The sequence below is a fragment of the Malaya genurostris genome, chromosome 3 (assembly GCF_030247185.1).
Source record: "Malaya genurostris strain Urasoe2022 chromosome 3, Malgen_1.1, whole genome shotgun sequence".
NCBI lineage: Eukaryota > Metazoa > Arthropoda > Insecta > Diptera > Culicidae > Malaya > Malaya genurostris.
This window is the reverse complement of record NC_080572.1, coordinates 184,092,356-184,108,984: the sequence shown is the minus strand read 5'-3', so window position 1 is coordinate 184,108,984 and position 16,629 is coordinate 184,092,356. Positions and strand designations below refer to the sequence as shown.

Sequence of the window (16,629 nt, the reverse complement as noted above, 5' to 3'; positions counted from 1 at the left end):
CAACGGTCTGTTTCAAAATCGGAAATCGAAGGTCTTCTGTTGGACTCCCGTTGAACGATTGATTGGACGTTCATTGGACCAACGGTCCAACGCATTGGACCAACGAAGGATCACCGTTGAGCGTTTTTTTTTGTCTTAGAGGGGAGCGCAGCTTACGATATAAAACCTTGATTCTGGGTAATCAATCAAATGTTCCTAATCTCATTCTTAGAATAATGCAAAAAAATCAATTTTTAAGCTAAGTTTAAGCTTGATTCGGCTAAAATTCATTCAGATTTATATTCTTCAAGTTCAGAATTGAAACATAGGCTAGCTAAATGGTTCTCAATCCGGGAAAAACAGCTCACAGTAAACACGTTTAACGCATATTGTTTGCAACAACGTCATCCCATCGCTATCAGTCCTGCAATAGTAATAAAAATCTCAGATTGACCCTTCATGGGGGTTAGATTTATAGCGAAAGTAACGTTCATAAGATGTTTTGAGCCTCTCGTTTCCTTATCGCGCCAATGACAACAGTAAAAAAAATATTTCGTAAGGAGTTTGGCGTTCGTTTTACTCTTTATTTATTAATCACTATACTATAAACGAGTTAGTTGCATTTATACAGATTTTTTGTTGTCGAACTGTTTCACGTTCGTTACTGGTATCTAGAGTTTCGTAACACGGATCGCAAAGGCGGACGATTTTCGAATGGATTCACTCTCGGCATCGGTGGACTGTAGTTGGGCGTCGGTAGATCACCGTCATTTCCGGTTACTGGGGCAGCAGCAAACGTTCGCAGCCCGCTCGCAGGTGTTCCGTTCGCAACATTAAAACTATTCCGGTAATTTAGCTCCTGTGCGACCTTCGCAGCTGCGGCATCTCTTCTGACTACGGTGTTGAAATTTTTCGGCGGTGGAGGTGGTGGAATGGGTTTCGGGGGATCAGGACGGATTTCTTCCGGCTCATCGAAAGACGGTTGTCTTTGTAAAGGCTCAAAAGTTCTGGTCGCTGAGGTGCTTGGTTGTGGTGTGTACGTCCTTTGATTATTGGACCAATCTTGCGTTTGGACGGGTCGCTCAACAAAGGCATCCCGTGGTTGTTCGCTAATTCGTTCCAGCGGGCGGCGGTAGTTACTCGGCGGGATGTATTGCTTCCGTGTCTCTTCCTGGCGAGGTTGACTGAAAGTATTGTTAAGTTACAAGACAGTTACTTGTAGTACACAATACACTAAAAGTGACTCACCTCATGTCGTATGCTTCGATCGGTGCCCGTCGTAGTCCTCCGTCATCCCCTACGAATGCTCCATTGGCCGTGCCATTCTGTAGAACGAAGTGTCGTGGAAAGAGAGATAGAAACGATACAGTGTTAATCAAATACGGAAAATAAGCAATTCGAATTGATGTAGATTGATTAGGACTGCCATTCCCGGCAATTGATTGATTGATTACTTTGTGAGGTTCCACTTGAAAATGTTTGCTTTTGCGGCAATCTTTCGGCAAATCTTTATACCTTTCTCCGTAATTTGTTGTAGTCGTAGATTACGATGGTTTGTGTGAACATGTAGATGGCAAGGGCCACATTTACAATCCAAAAGATCCAACCGCGGAATGCCATCACCATCATAATACCGGAAACGGTAACAGCCATGATTAGCGTCTGATCGGCAGGGGTGACACCAGGGTAAGGCCGTAGAAATAAGGCATGCTATAAAGAAACTGATTACTGATGGTCTTTCTCAAGTTAACAAGTCTCGAACAGCTTACGACTATTGTATCGTAGTCTACTGCGAATTGAATGCCTAACGCTAGATCAAGAATACTAATGACAATTGTAAATGTGATCCATATGTACAGGAAAATATTGATATAACGCACAAATTTTTTTCGAGCATCTGAAATTTCATAAAAGTTTCAATCAATCATATTTATGTCATTATGGTGGTAATAATTGTGGATAAAATCTTACTTGTAAGCAATGTGAGAGAGCTGATAGCCCAGAGCAGATGTAGTATCAAATAAACCCACACCCAGGCGTGAACATCACCCGGAGGAAATAAGTTGAGTTCCCGGACTGCCGTCATATCGATTACTGGAACGTCCGTCAATGTGCACGTACCTATGTAAGCCAAGTATATAAGAAATGGTTAGATTTAATGTAAGATTTCTGCAGATGAATATGATTAAGACATTTCATGTATTACACGGACAAATGATACTACAGCATGAGAATTACATATTTGTATTCTGATTTTGTTATAGCTTTAGAAACAGTTTTTGAGATAACATTTTGTACAAGGTTACACCAAGATATATTCTTAAGGGTGGATTCCTGGAGTTCATTGATGCAATATAATAGAAAATGAGATTCACTCATGCTTCTTTACTAAAAAAGTCATCTTGGGATTTCACTTGACGAAGGCTTAATATTTTTCTATTGGACAGAGCTCTGCCGTGTTGAGAGGATTCATGTTTTTGGACTTCATGATATTTTCACGGCAATGGCAACATACTAAACACGGCCAAAAAAGACCAGAACGATTGTGTTGCGTGAGGCAAGACAACCTAGAGGGTGTACAGACTCAAATTGCATTACTTTCAGACTTCCGACAGCTTACATTGCTCCTATTGTTTGTTGTTTATCGTCTTCGATTAAAAAATATCGCACAGACAGAATCTAATTCTACATTAACTCTACTCCTATTCGTCTTTTGAAAGTGTCCTTACTAATATTAAAATCAAAGTGGTTGTAAACGCTATTGAAATGTCGACAGTAAACATCTATTGGATTGTTTTGTCCATACTGCGTTCGATGAGCCACAGGTCGGAAAAATTCAGTTCTCCGCAGTGATCTACCAAGAACGTTGATATCTAATTCGGCCAACAGCACAGGGCAGTCCATGTTGTGCGATATCAAATCGAATATAAACAGTCGCTGCAAGTATATTCGCCTATTTCGTAGAGTGGGAAGATTGATGAGAGCGCAGCGATGATCATAGGGAGGAAGTTGTAAACGATTTTGCCAAGGAATTTGCGAAGGGTAAATCTGATGAAGCTCTTTTGTACTCGTTCGATACGATCTATGTGGATAGAGTGGTACGGCGACCACACAGTAACTCCATATTCGAGAATACTACGAACTAGAGAGATGTACAGTGACTTCAGTGACTGAGCCCTAATACTGTATATGCCTTTGCTGTCATGGTTGAGTAGTGTTCTGTGAATCGAAGTTTACTGTCGAGAATAATACCAAGATCCTTGACCGATGTTACTCTTTTTATAGGGACAGCGTTCATAGTATATTCGAACACAATTGGAGATCGTACTCGTGCAAAAGTAATGATGCTAGATTTTTCAATATTCACTCTCATACCGTTTTGATGGCACCATGTTAGAATTCTCTCGATATCCATCTGCAGAGCACAACAGTCCACCAGAGTTGTTATGATGCGATAAACCTTTAAATCATCCGCATATACGACTTTACAAGATGTAAGTCTGTCACAGAGGTCGTTGATGAAAAGTACAAACAGTAGAGGCCCGAGATGACTTCCTTGAGGAACTCCAGATGTAATGTTGAAGCTTACTGAACACAAAGAACCAAGCCTTACAGATGCACTACGATTTGAAAGGTATGAAAAGATCCAGTTAGTTAACCAATCGGGGAAGCCAATTCTTTTCAGTATCTCTACTGCATGTTGATGTGGAACACAGTCGAAAGTCTACATAGGTATACCACAAACGAATTTCCAGACATGACAGTCACGATCTTTTTTTGGCGCACATCTACGGTCCTCCGTGAAACTGGCACCAATGGTGATAAATTGGTTGCACTGCTGAGTTCCTATCATACATCCATAATGCAAAAGTCAAACCGTGAGAACCCTTTCGATTGGGTAGCTCATTTGTATATATTGAAATTTTATGGCACACTTTGGTTGAAATGATAACAATGCAATTAATCTCGCGCTCCACCAAGCGATGAGTGCGGTCATTTCAGAAGGTACCGGGTAAGAACCACATTTTTTAAAAATATTCATAAGCACGTACATGTATTTATTATTTATCTTTGGGTATACTGCATCGATCTGCTGATGTTTTTCAAGTTTGCTAATAAGCGAAGACACATAGCTCATCAGGTTTGTTGTAGTAGAGCGATTACGTTGCTCCTATTAAATAAGTTTGCCCATAAGTTTGATGTCCCAGAAAATGATAGAGAGCCAAAGATGTCGGAACTTACCAAAAATACATTATTTGACAAGCAATATGCTCATGTGGAAAACGGACCACTCCATTTATGACAACCGGGATTATCAACGGGCACATAAAATAAATGCCTCCAAAAGCCTCTACTACCACTTCTAAGGTCACACAATAAGTCTACGTTTATTTGGCCGGATTTATATTCGTTTCACTATACGAAAAATCTTTTGGAATGGTACAAGGCAAATGAGGTAAACATCATGCCGAAGGACTTTAATCTTCTGAACCTACCGGAACTGTGAATAATTGAAAAGTACTGAGCCATCATGAAGCAGACGCTTCGGAAATATCCTAGGGAAGTAAAATCGCATAAAAATTGTTGGAATAAACCTTGTACAAAACCTTATGAGTAGTGTTAATAGAAAGATTCCTTCATTTGGAAGTATGGTGCTGAAATGGAATAAATCGAACATGGAAAAAGTTAACATATGTCTTTGATTTGATTCCTAGATAGTATGGAGATAACTGGTTCAATGGGGAAATTTTTCCGAATATTTTTATGATGCAATTTGACTCCGTACACCCTCATTGAACATAACTCAAAATTGAGTGACACATCACTCAAATTTATACAAAGTGCACCTACTCTAAACTTGAGTTACCACTTATCTACTCATTTTTGCGTTAAGGGACGAAATTGTCAAAACTTGAATAATTTTTACTCAAAATAAGAAAAAAATATTTTGTTCAGTAAGTAAGTAAGTTCAACTCAAAATTTGAGTTCCTTGCTCTCAAAAGGAAGAAATTCTTCTTTCTTGTGAATGCGCAGAATAGTGATTCAAAACCGTTTCCTTTTGAACGGTTTGGAGTCAAAATTGAATTATTTTGATATCCTTATGTTGCGCTTTTCACTAAGCACAATTGAAACCACAAAACATTTATGATTGACGTTGATTCATGTTTTTAAAACAACGGCAACGAGTGTATTTTATTCAAATCCATACTCAAATTTTGACATACTGCTCCAGTTTATGAATTTGAGTAATCGCAACTCAAACCATGAGTTATGTTCAAATAGCGTGTACACCCTTTATTAATAAACGGAAAACATCAATAGGTAGGGCTTCGATGTAAGATTTTGCATCGGGTGAATAAGTATACGGATAAAAAACGTCGGTCATTAAAACTAAATCTAGCATAGGGAGGATCGAGAATGTTGGTCCTCAATGGGAATTAGTTGATTACACAAAAATGTATGATGCCAAAAATTTTTCTTATTCTCTTTTTTCCGTTTTGACATTTCAAAGGGCATCAACAAATTTTATTTTCGATCTGAATTCCACGTTTCTTAATCTAAATTCGATTCATAAATTGATTGCTATTAATTCGTGATGTCATTGTATTTTTAACTTATAATACTTTTGTCCACATTTGTTGTTTTTTATTTTATGGTGATACTAGTTATGCGCTACACAATAAGGAGTGTATCGATAAGTAGTTAATAACAGTTATTACTTAGAAATGGTTTAATTTTTTGCAGCCTGTTTTGCGGTGACATGTTTGTTTACATGTCAATAACAGCTGCGCAATCGATTGGTTTCGGTGCGGTTTATCGATTCAATGATGAGTCGAATTGATCCGGAAACGCGAAAGAAAATTCTGCACACTTGGTGCTCAGAAAGTGGTGTCACGTACAAAGAAATTGCAAAACGGGTGAAAGTTCACCACACCAGTGTCAAAAATACTATCGAGAAGTTCGGTAAGACCCTTTCCATGAAGGATTTGCCCCGACCCGGTAGGCAAACGGTTCCCAGCCAGCCCGGCTGGGACTTAAAAGTGGTTGAGTACATCAGGAAAAACCCATCGGCGACGACGCAGGATTTGGCCAAGCAGTTCAACACCAGCATCGAAATGATTCAACGGATCAAAGTTCGGAACTCCCTGAAAACGTACAAGAAACAGAAGGTGCCGAAAAAGTCCTGGTACAACAAGTTCGGGCCAAAACAAGAGTGCGAAAACTGTATAACCGGATTCTACAGAATAAAGACGGATGCATCCTGATCGACGACGATATCTACGCCAAGGAAGACTCTCGAGCGCTGCCCGGACCGCAATATTATACGAAATTGGTGTACCAGGACCTGGACGACGCTGACACCACGGTGGCGATGGAAAAGTTTGGGCAGAAGGTGTTGGTCTGGCAAGCAATTTGTACCTGTGGTTTGCGGTCGTCGATTTTCTTCACGAAGGGCACAATTAACGCTAAGGTGTACGAGGAAGAATGTTTGAAGAAGAGAATGCTGCCACTGTACAGAAAGCATAAGGCTCCTCCTCTCTTCTGGCCAATGTACAGTTCGTGGAAAAGGACATCAACCCACCGAACTGCCCGGATCTTCGGCCAATTGTCAAGCCGCACTTTCGGAAGGAAGGTACAGTGTCCCAAAACATGCAGTAGTTAAAAAAACTGGACAGCTGCCACCAGGAAAGTCACAAAGTAACTGTGCAGAATTAATGAAGAATGTCAAGTCCAAAGTGCGAGCGTTTCACAGAAACTAGGATTTCCTTCAATATAATCAGTGAAATGCATAAAAATGTAATTTTTCTACAATATATCAAAAACTGATGTCAAAATATGTTTTTTTTCGCTTTTTTATTCAATAATCAATATTGCTAACTACTTTTCGATACACTCTTTACTATTCAACATCTTTATTGATGGAATATTATCAGAGAAAATTGAAAAATTCATGAGATTTCTTACAATGTATATTGTTATACACAAACTAATATCGTAGAAAATAACTATATTGCAGAATTAATACAAACAAAGAAGTTAACAATTATCTACCCTTTAAAAAAAATGGGGGTCGAGAAACATTCGAAAACGATCGAAAGTTACACACAGAAAAAAATTATGAATTTTACAGGTGAAATAATTCTACTAACGATACAATTCACAACTACTTATTGTTTTTCAAATGACTTCGAGTGTAATTTCCACTCGGCTACCAAGTGCTGCTGTATGGATTTATATGTATCAATTATTCAACAAGTAGATGTGTGCTTCTGTGGTTCAGTCGATTAACCGATGTGCTTTGTGATCTAATGTTTCTCAATTCAAGTCGCGCTGTTGCTATTAATCTTTGGTTTTTGATTTCATTCGAATTCACACCGTGTAAATTTAAAATCGCACAGTTTTATATGTTTTTATTCGTGTGAAATATGACGCTCCAAATGAAAATAAATAATATCTTTCTGGATGCAAGTGATTTTTAGGTTTTATTTTCAGAAGAAATTTTTTTTTTCACTGTATATAATTTCTACATGGAGTCTCTGTGATTAGCTAAAAGAACAAACAATTTCTCCAATAGTTGCCTAAAACACCAAATCAATTCAACAAGGTATAACTTTTTGAATATTTTCAAGAAATTTTTGCTTAGGCCCTTCTCAAAAGTAACGGTAGAGTTAAAATGGCAAACTGATGAGGCAAATTGTCCATTTTGGTTATGAAAAGACGGAAACGAAATTTTAAAACAAATCGTGATTTCCGTTTGAACCATTCGGGAGTAATAATAATAATGGCATGAAAAAAACCTTCGGTTTGGTATTAGGAACAATTTGTTTTCGCGTCTTGAGTGATACAGTCATAAACTACTTTTAATCGGGGGCGTGACTAAGTCGATGCCTTTTATGAAGCCCATTTGAGTTCGATCGGTTTTAATTGGGATGTGTTAAAAAAATTCTACTAATCTTTAAGTCTACCGTCTAAAGATTACTAAGAAGATTCAAAGGCCTATTGACTTTGGATCACAGGCTTGAAGAATTAACCCGCTTGTGAGACATTCTGGCAGCTGGCAGAAACCTGGCAATATTCCGGCAACTGTCAAAATTGCGTCAAATTGCAAGATCGCTCTTTCTTCTTTTTTTCTAAACGACTTTATTTGATGTTCGTCAATCCTGCATGTACATCCTAACATAAAAACAATTCTTGAGCCCAGGTAAATGAAATGAAAATATTGGTATATTGAAGGCTTTGCATATCATGTTTGGTAGTGCAAAAGGTATGGTATTGCCCTTCATTTCAACTTCTAATGGAAAAAAAATAAAACCAAAGGCGCTATAAATGAAGAACCGATTAAAAACGGTTCTGCCAGTTTTGTATGCAAAAATTCGGCAGAAACAGAACCGTTGATTAAAAAACTGGATCGAATTTTGAAAAACAAAAAAAAAACACTTAGCTTTTCGTAGTAAAATTTACAACAACTAAGTATGATTTGAATATTGAATTTTTGCGTTGTGAATAAAAAATCGACAACGAACTACAATTTAATGGTGAAACATGTAGTAGCACGCCTGAAATTTTCAAGCTGATTTTTGTAAAACTAATGTGATATTCTTCTTCAATTGGAATCATCGGAATGGTGTTCAAAATATGCATATAATAATTTCCACATATTCTTACAAATTATCAGATCATTTTTCATCGAATTTATTTTAAATAACCTAATAAATTCAGAAAAGATTTCTTTTTGCATTTTCCAATATGACATTGAACGTAACAGTGTGTTGCATAAAAATGGTTTCAAACAGTCTGGTACATTACTCGCGATCGGTAAAGTGGAATGTTGTCATTCTTTTTAATACAGATGGCAGTAGTGTCCTTCATAAAATGCGAGACTAAATCAGCCGACTAGTGTTTACAATTCGATCTCAGCATTTTCCCAAAATGGGTACCGCGTACGCATCGCGCTTCGAAGCAGTTTTTTTGGGCTCGCACTCTAAAGTTCCTAAACTGACCCAAGCTGCCGTCGTCGACATTTGTAACCTCTTTAAAACGATTCACCCACTTACTCACAAACTGTTTAGACTTTTGTGTGTTTTTCGCCGCGGGGTTTGGGTCATTTTGGGACCTCTCGGGTGCGAGCACAAAAAAAACTGCTTCGAAGTACACACCATCCCACTTTACCGATGTCAAAGACATCATATTAACAAGATATCCAGCTCTCACATTTCCCGTCGATGGTGAGTAATCGTGACCAAACTCTTTTGTAACGGACTGTACAACCCAATGTTTTGTATTATCTAAATAACAATAAACATGAATATTTGAATATGTCAGGTAAAATACGTTCGCAATAAGCAATGCTTTACGTTTTATGAAGTATCGAACTAGCAAACTAAACTACAATGCAGTATATTCATTCATCTCTTTCAACATATGTTTGTGATACGCATCTAGATATTAATTTTGGTAAGCCTGTGTGCTGGAGTTGCACAACCAAGTTGTTTAAGCAGTAATATATAACAGCGAAAAAAGCTCTGATGAACTCAACTTTTCGTTCCCTATCTTTGAAAAAAATCATGCATGGTTCTCAATCCGGATTATCATTTTATTATCTTGCAGAGAGTATCATTTCGCTCACATATTTTACTTCCACAAGAGATTTATAGCCATTTCGGCACATAGATATTAGTAACAATTTTTGATAAGTTGCACAATTGTTACAGTTACTTTCTTTTTACATGACGATGTGAAAATCTTTGCAGAACTTCTATAACTGCTAGTGCGACATGAGCAAGTTGGTGATTTGCAGCACAATTGTACATTTGAACTTGTTCATTGGTCACTTTCTGAAATAATTGTGCGCAAAGATAATAAAAATGATTTGTCGATTATTTAACTTGTAAAATAAAATTTCCGAAACTTGAAATTTCAGCTTTATTATTTTCGAAATCGTCGAACGAGCTTAAAATTATTGGTATCGAAGTTTTGACGTTTATATCGCCATTTGAACTTCAAACCTGTTCACTGAATCAATAGTAATTTCCAAACGAGACTTAAAATCGTTTCACAAGAAAATTGAGTGGTAATAAAACAACGCGATTTGTCGGATGCGTCACTTATATCATTATATCTCCGGAACCAAAAGTGACAGCAATTTGATCTTCGAACTTGTTCAATAGTCCTATAGAAACTTTCAAACGAGCCTAAGTTTGTTGAAATCGGTTCAGCCATCTTCGAGATAATTGAGCGCGAAGAAAACACTTGTTTTGTCGGTTACGTCACTTATACCAATATATCTCCAGAACCAGAAGTCACAGCTATTTGATCTACAAACTTGATCAATGGCATTTCAAACGAATCTATGTTTATTGAAATCGGTTTTGCCATCTCCGAAAAAATTGAGCGCAAAAAAAATACATTGAAAGATGCACACACACATTTTCCGAACTCGTTGAGCTGAGTCGAATGGTATATAACACTATGAGTCAGTTCGTGCTCGCATCTCATCCGACACAATCGCAAATCGTTTACGGTAGAGACAACAGAAACAAAGACAATACAGTGTAGTGAACAATAGAGTGCACGAAATGGGCAAACACGATTTAACAAAGCCAGAAACTTGGCCTACAAAGCCAAATTCAGTTTGTATTGATTTCAAGCGCTGCTAAGTTAGACCAGCAGTAACCGAAATTGAAATCTTGCTTAAGGAACGAATGCATCTAAACGTTAATGATGTAAGTGAGATTCAATTCAACAAGGCGTCTAGCTGTGTGTACATTATGTTCAAACGTGAAAAAGATGCAATTGCATTTGCTTCGGTTAATAACGGGGTGCACAGTGTGGATCATGACAATGTTGAATATAAAATCCCTGTGTACATGGTGGATAATGCCATAGAAGTACGCGTGCATGACCTTCCCCCGCAGACCAGCGAGGGGTATGTTCGGGAATGTATGTCGCAGTACGGTGAAGTTCTTTCCATCGAAAGGGAAGTATGGCGGAATTTTTTCCCGGATATCCGGAATGGCGTACGAGTGGTACGTATGCAACTACGTACGCAATTCCATCTTACATCATTTGTGATCAAGACGGGATACATCCGTGTAAAACGCTGATTATGTATGAAAATCAACTGGTTACATGTCAGTTTTGTGAACAACCTGCACACTACAGCAAACCTTGCACTGAAACTGCGAAAACAAACAAAAACAAGAACTGTTTCAAAAACACCTTAACCATCTAACCAACAAGCAACTGCAACCAATGTACAACAAGGCGCTTCTACAGTAACTAGCAACGAGATCAAGAGTGCGAATAACAAGGAAAACGAAAAGAAGACGGAAATCAACAATACCACCGATGCGTCAATGGATGACGAGACGAGCAACGAACAAAGTGCCCCTCAATCCTCACTGGAGGGAAATAGAAGACCCTTCTTCCCCTAGAAAAAGGGTGACAACGAGATCGAACACAAAAATTTTTTTATTTAAAAAATCGGCTCAATCGGCCACGTAAAGCTTGTACGCAAATAGGCCTGAATAAAAAAAATAACTCATAGTGTCTTTTAAATAAAAAAAATAACACTATGAGTCTCCGAAGCTTCGTTCGAAAGTTGAGTTTTCCAGCAATTCGGTTTTTCCAGCAATTCTCTTATACATTCCTTTCTATAGAGGAAAGCAAAACCGAAAATGCACTGCACTGTCGATTTCAAAATAAATACTGAAATTATCGAATCATTCGTTAGTTTATTTGATTGAACTTACCGGGTGGTTCGGTAAGGTTTTAACATATCATACAAAATTACATAGCCAAACGCTCTGTAATTAATTCAATTACCGAAGGGTCAGCTGTTGAAAGGTCGATAAAAATTGACGAATTCTGCAAAATTTTCTGAGTGTGTAGAGTTGTCATTGTATTTATACAGTGAGAAAACTAGGTTTACTTGATTTCTGATGCCTCTACGGCTGTGAACCATTTCGTGGTCAATTTTAACTTTTGGTTGCAATCTGACACTCGAGTGGTTATTTTGATGTTGTCAAAAATAATCCTGCTTGAAAGCATGGTCGATCGATCGATGGTTATTTTCCGACACTGAAAAAAATCGTGCAAAGAATTTTCTAATATTAATTCTTTAGTCAAAATCATTTCCAGTGCAAAATAATCCCAAATAACTTTCCATTCGTCAAACTTTGAAATGGGCCGCAGTTTTAGTTAAATTCAACTACTCGACACAAAATAACCACTCAAGTGTCAGATTTTAACCAAAAGTTAAAATTAACCGCGAAATGGTTCACAGCCTAAGCATGAATTTGTAAAGGATCAGTTATCATACGCAGGTTCGCCGAGGGGGGGGGGGGGGATTCTCCCGTGTACGGAGTTTTCCAGGGGACCCGGAAACTCCGAGACTTGAAAGTGTTTCTAATTTTTCCTAATCAAAAAATATATAATAGTACATTTTTTTTCCGGATCCATCATATTAATACATGTGCAACAAACACGCCCAGTCAAAGCCGAAGAGAAAAAAAGGTGCCTGACGGGCCTCACCGGCTGAATGCGGATTAAGGCCTATCCAGTACAATTCGTGCGAGAGTTCACGGAGGGTTTATTCTCATGTATAGAAACCCGTAATATTGCAATCCCTTCCGCATTTTTTCTCGGCTTGCTTATGAAACCCATGAATTTGGTGTTATCTTGCTTTGAAGATTCTATTTTTTAAATCCCCACAACTATCATTGGGTTACATTTACGAGAATATAAAACATCGTCATCTGTTCCTTGTGATCGATTTAGCGCTCCTTAAAAGGACTGATACATTCAATTTCTGTGATGTCTACCAATGATGATTATATTTCCCTCGAATGCAAAGTGAGGAATATTGATGGAAATAATTTTCTTGCGGTATCAACTCGAGCACTAATCGGGCTGTACACAGTGCAAATTGGCTCAATCCTAGTGCTGGTTGTGTGGAAGGGATTCGTTCAAATATCAGTTTCACTGTAGAATTTCATAAATGAAGGCGAGGCAAAATTTTAATGTTTAGCAATGTCTAAATCACTTTCTTCAAATGGAAAGGATTAGTAGAATAATGATTAGATCAATTGCCTCAGTTCAATAAAATAATGTCACTGCATTAAAACTGTCGTTCCAGTACTAGAAAGCTTAACACGTGTTATGACCTCATCTCAACGATTGAAAAATATAAAGTTAAAGCTTTGAGTTATTTATGGTTATGCTCAATCAATTGATTTTTTTCCTATTGAAAGCTCATCATTTTCTCAGAGACCACATTTCGAAATTCCCTGATGGTGGGGACGCCTGCCTCACAAATCACAATTAAAAAAATTACATTCCTGTCTGAAATCCGTTGAAATTTTATCTTCTTGTCTCTTTATTTTGGTTTAGTTTAAAATCCTGTAGTTGTTGGAATTGAAGTCGGTCATGTCCTTTCTAAGAAATCGATTTAGGACCATGTTTGAAATCTATTTTGGATTTTTCTTTTTTGTGCATCCTGAATAATAGGTCTTTTCGAGCCAACCACCCATTTAACAACCTATACGTCCATTCCTTCGAAACTAAGTTTGTTAAAAATTTCCATCTATCTCCGAGTCAATGAAAATCAATTTTATTTAGCATGCACTGTTCATCACTGTGCTTTTTGTTTGAGAAAAAAATATAAATATACTAGATATGTTGAAAATTTTTATCACCGATTGATTGGTGTTTTTTGATAAGTGGTTGACTTTGCCAATCTTATCGACAATCTTCTCTCTCGTTCGTGTTTTACAGCAGTGCTGACCAGAACGGGATTAACTTTTCCACTTTATCAGCAGAATCGTAATCTAAGCCCTGAAAATGAATTTTTTTCGGTTGATTCATTTAAATGTAGCTCAGATTTATGACACACATATATTAGTCATCGGATCATTACATTACAGCCCTATGAACTCACCTTCGAAATACTGATGAAAAAAGGTCATAGTCAATAAGGATCCTAGTGTGTTAGTCTGACCTCTTAGATCTAGATCGCAATAGTAGGCAATGATTCCAGTGATGGCGAATGCGATCCAAATTAGCGATTGGAACTGTGTTTGTAGAAAACAATTTCAAATTAAATCTGGTATCACCCTCTGAATCACAGATGTACTAACGATTCCGAAAACTCCGGCGAATATAGCAAACGCTCTAAATACGCTATAATTCTGGAAGACCATTTTGATTATTTTTATACTTAAACACGATGAATACTTGTTTAAAGAAATAAATAAAAAACTTTGTGGAGTGCTATTATGTTCTGGTGCTGTTTGAAGAATCGATAATCGACTAACGCAACTTGCAGAAATGTATTTACTTCACATTTTTAGAACTCAAACTAAATGAATAATAACATTAAAATAACTCGAACGCGTAATCTCCGATTCACGATCAAATCGCCACTAACCACCTACAACGGTACGGCACCTTATCCGACCCGAAAAAAACATCGAACTAAATCAGTTTAGTAGTCGGTCGCCTACCGGCCATCCAATATCAAAACTTCGATGAAACATCCACGACGCATCAGACAGGTGAAAATCTTATCTCTGAGCTCTTGCACCCCTTCCGAAACCGTCCTCTCGACTACTGATAACGGTAGTGGTCTATGAATTGATTTAGCCTGTATCTAAATTTTATCGGCAGTAGCGGTATGCCTGCGTGTTTAAGGCAATATTTTCCCGATAAGAAAAGCTCACTTACGGGTTTCACGCCACTGGATCATATAAATAATTTGACATTGACGCTGATTAAAGACTCTTATAGAACATCGGAATGGTTGGTTATTTTCGAACAAGGTGAATATTCACCTGAACCTTCAAAGTTGCAGTACAGATGCAGTCAGTTAAAGAGTCATAGTAGACGTCAGTTGGTGTATTAGTTTTTCTTGGAACTGGAGAGCAGTCGAATGCGGATGTACATAATTGCTTATTAGGGACCGACACGCTGTGAAATTCGGACAGTTTGATTCGACATTGAAGAATGCTCCTTATCAAAAGTTGCGGCAAAAATCGGCACATTCCAATCATCAAAGTTTCTTCGGTCTATGCTTTTCAGCTGATAACAGATGATAGTCAATAATCCACATGCTGGTGTTTGATTTACTCACAATTCGGCACTATCACAGATAACAGACGCCCAAATGGCTATTTCGGTTTCATGCTTTCAATGTTTAGGTTGTATAAATTGTTTCTTATGGTTGAATAAGATTTAAGGTGTAAGGGACAAGGTTTAATTTTCGTACTTTAAACCCGTTTAAGGGTGTTTTTTTTGTTTGTTTTTGGTTTTGTTTTCTAGGAGCAAACATAAGAACGAATGAAAAAATAATTACCTTCAATCTCAAGATATAGTTTAAATGAGGTAATTATCAACTATTTTTCTAGATTTACGGTTAAGTATCCACTTTTAAGGGTCAGCCTAAGAAAAATAACTTCAAGCGATAGATATATTTCGTGAGACCAGGATTGCAAAAATTCAAAGCCAACTTCGAATACATTCGAAGATACAGAACATAGAATTCACATGCGCCATGCCATTCCTTTGAAATGTCTAAGCTTGAAAGTGCGTTTTCTCGAAGCCGCTCATTCGTACGATAAAAATAAAACTACTGAACTAAGCGACACGAAACTATTTTTGTTTTGATAGATGTTTTACAGAGAAATACGCAAACCTCCAATATGTGGAAAAAAAACTTTGATTCGATGGTTTAGTTTTAATAAATACAACAAGGAAACGCCTTGTGTTTCTGTTATATATGCTTGTAGTTTTATTCGTAGCGAAGAATTAAACTTGCACATAGTATATGAGATTCACGTACCTAAGACCAGTCTGCGAACTGCTCCGGAGAAAGGATCAGATCATACATTTAGAACAATGCGTTCTGTATTTCTAATATTTTTCTCCAGTAATTCAACAGAAACGAAATTTTATGTCATCTAAAAGGAAAACTTTCAGAATATCTGCGTGCGAACAAAATTTATCGCCATATTATGTACAATAGACTATGTAATGTATTAGTTTTTAGTGACAATATACATTATTAAGATTCAATATAGAACATAGTAACAATTACATGAAAATAATATGACTATTAAGTAAAATTCTGGTAAAAAGTAAATTCAGATGAAATTAATTTTACAGTACAATTTGATTGAACTTCGTATAAATTTCACAAAATTATTCTATAGAATCTACGAAAAAAGTCACGTAGATATTTCGTGATACAAATGTGGACTAAGAGTTCATGAGTTCATTCTGTGCTATCTATACTTCACATAAGTATTACAAGAAAAGTTCTATGGATAAAAATCACATACGTTTTCACGTAGCATTGAAGTGAGGATTTTCCTGAGTGTACTCAGACTCGTTCCCACATGCACGCGGCGGACAGATTTCCCCCCAGATGGCTGGCTATGTATGCCAGCCATTTTTGCCGGAATTCTGCCAGAATTCCGGCAAAAGTCTGACAACAATGAAACAACCGTTTCCGGCAGAGAATTTCGCCTAGCGGTTATTAACGGTTCTTTTGCTGTCGGATTCTTGCCATACAAGATTGGCAGAACCGTTTTGAATCGGTTCTACATTTTTAGCGTCTTGGTTTTATTTTTTCAATAAAAGACATATGAAAGG

At 37.4% G+C, this 16,629-nt stretch overlaps 1 protein-coding gene across 1 annotated transcript; it reads right to left on the bottom strand.

Annotated features, from left to right (window-relative positions):
* Window positions 1-552: 552 nt before the first annotated feature.
* Window positions 553-14,585, bottom strand: LOC131438933 (uncharacterized). Its single transcript, XM_058609338.1, has 7 exons — window positions 14,118-14,585; window positions 13,919-14,051; window positions 1,951-2,100; window positions 1,749-1,876; window positions 1,495-1,689; window positions 1,228-1,304; window positions 553-1,163 (listed from the first exon to the last, which is right to left on the bottom strand). The coding sequence occupies exons 1-7, from the start codon at window positions 14,178-14,180 to the stop codon at window positions 641-643; spliced, it is 1,269 nt and encodes a 422-aa protein (XP_058465321.1). The 5' UTR covers window positions 14,181-14,585; the 3' UTR covers window positions 553-640.
* Window positions 14,586-16,629: the final 2,044 nt, after the last annotated feature.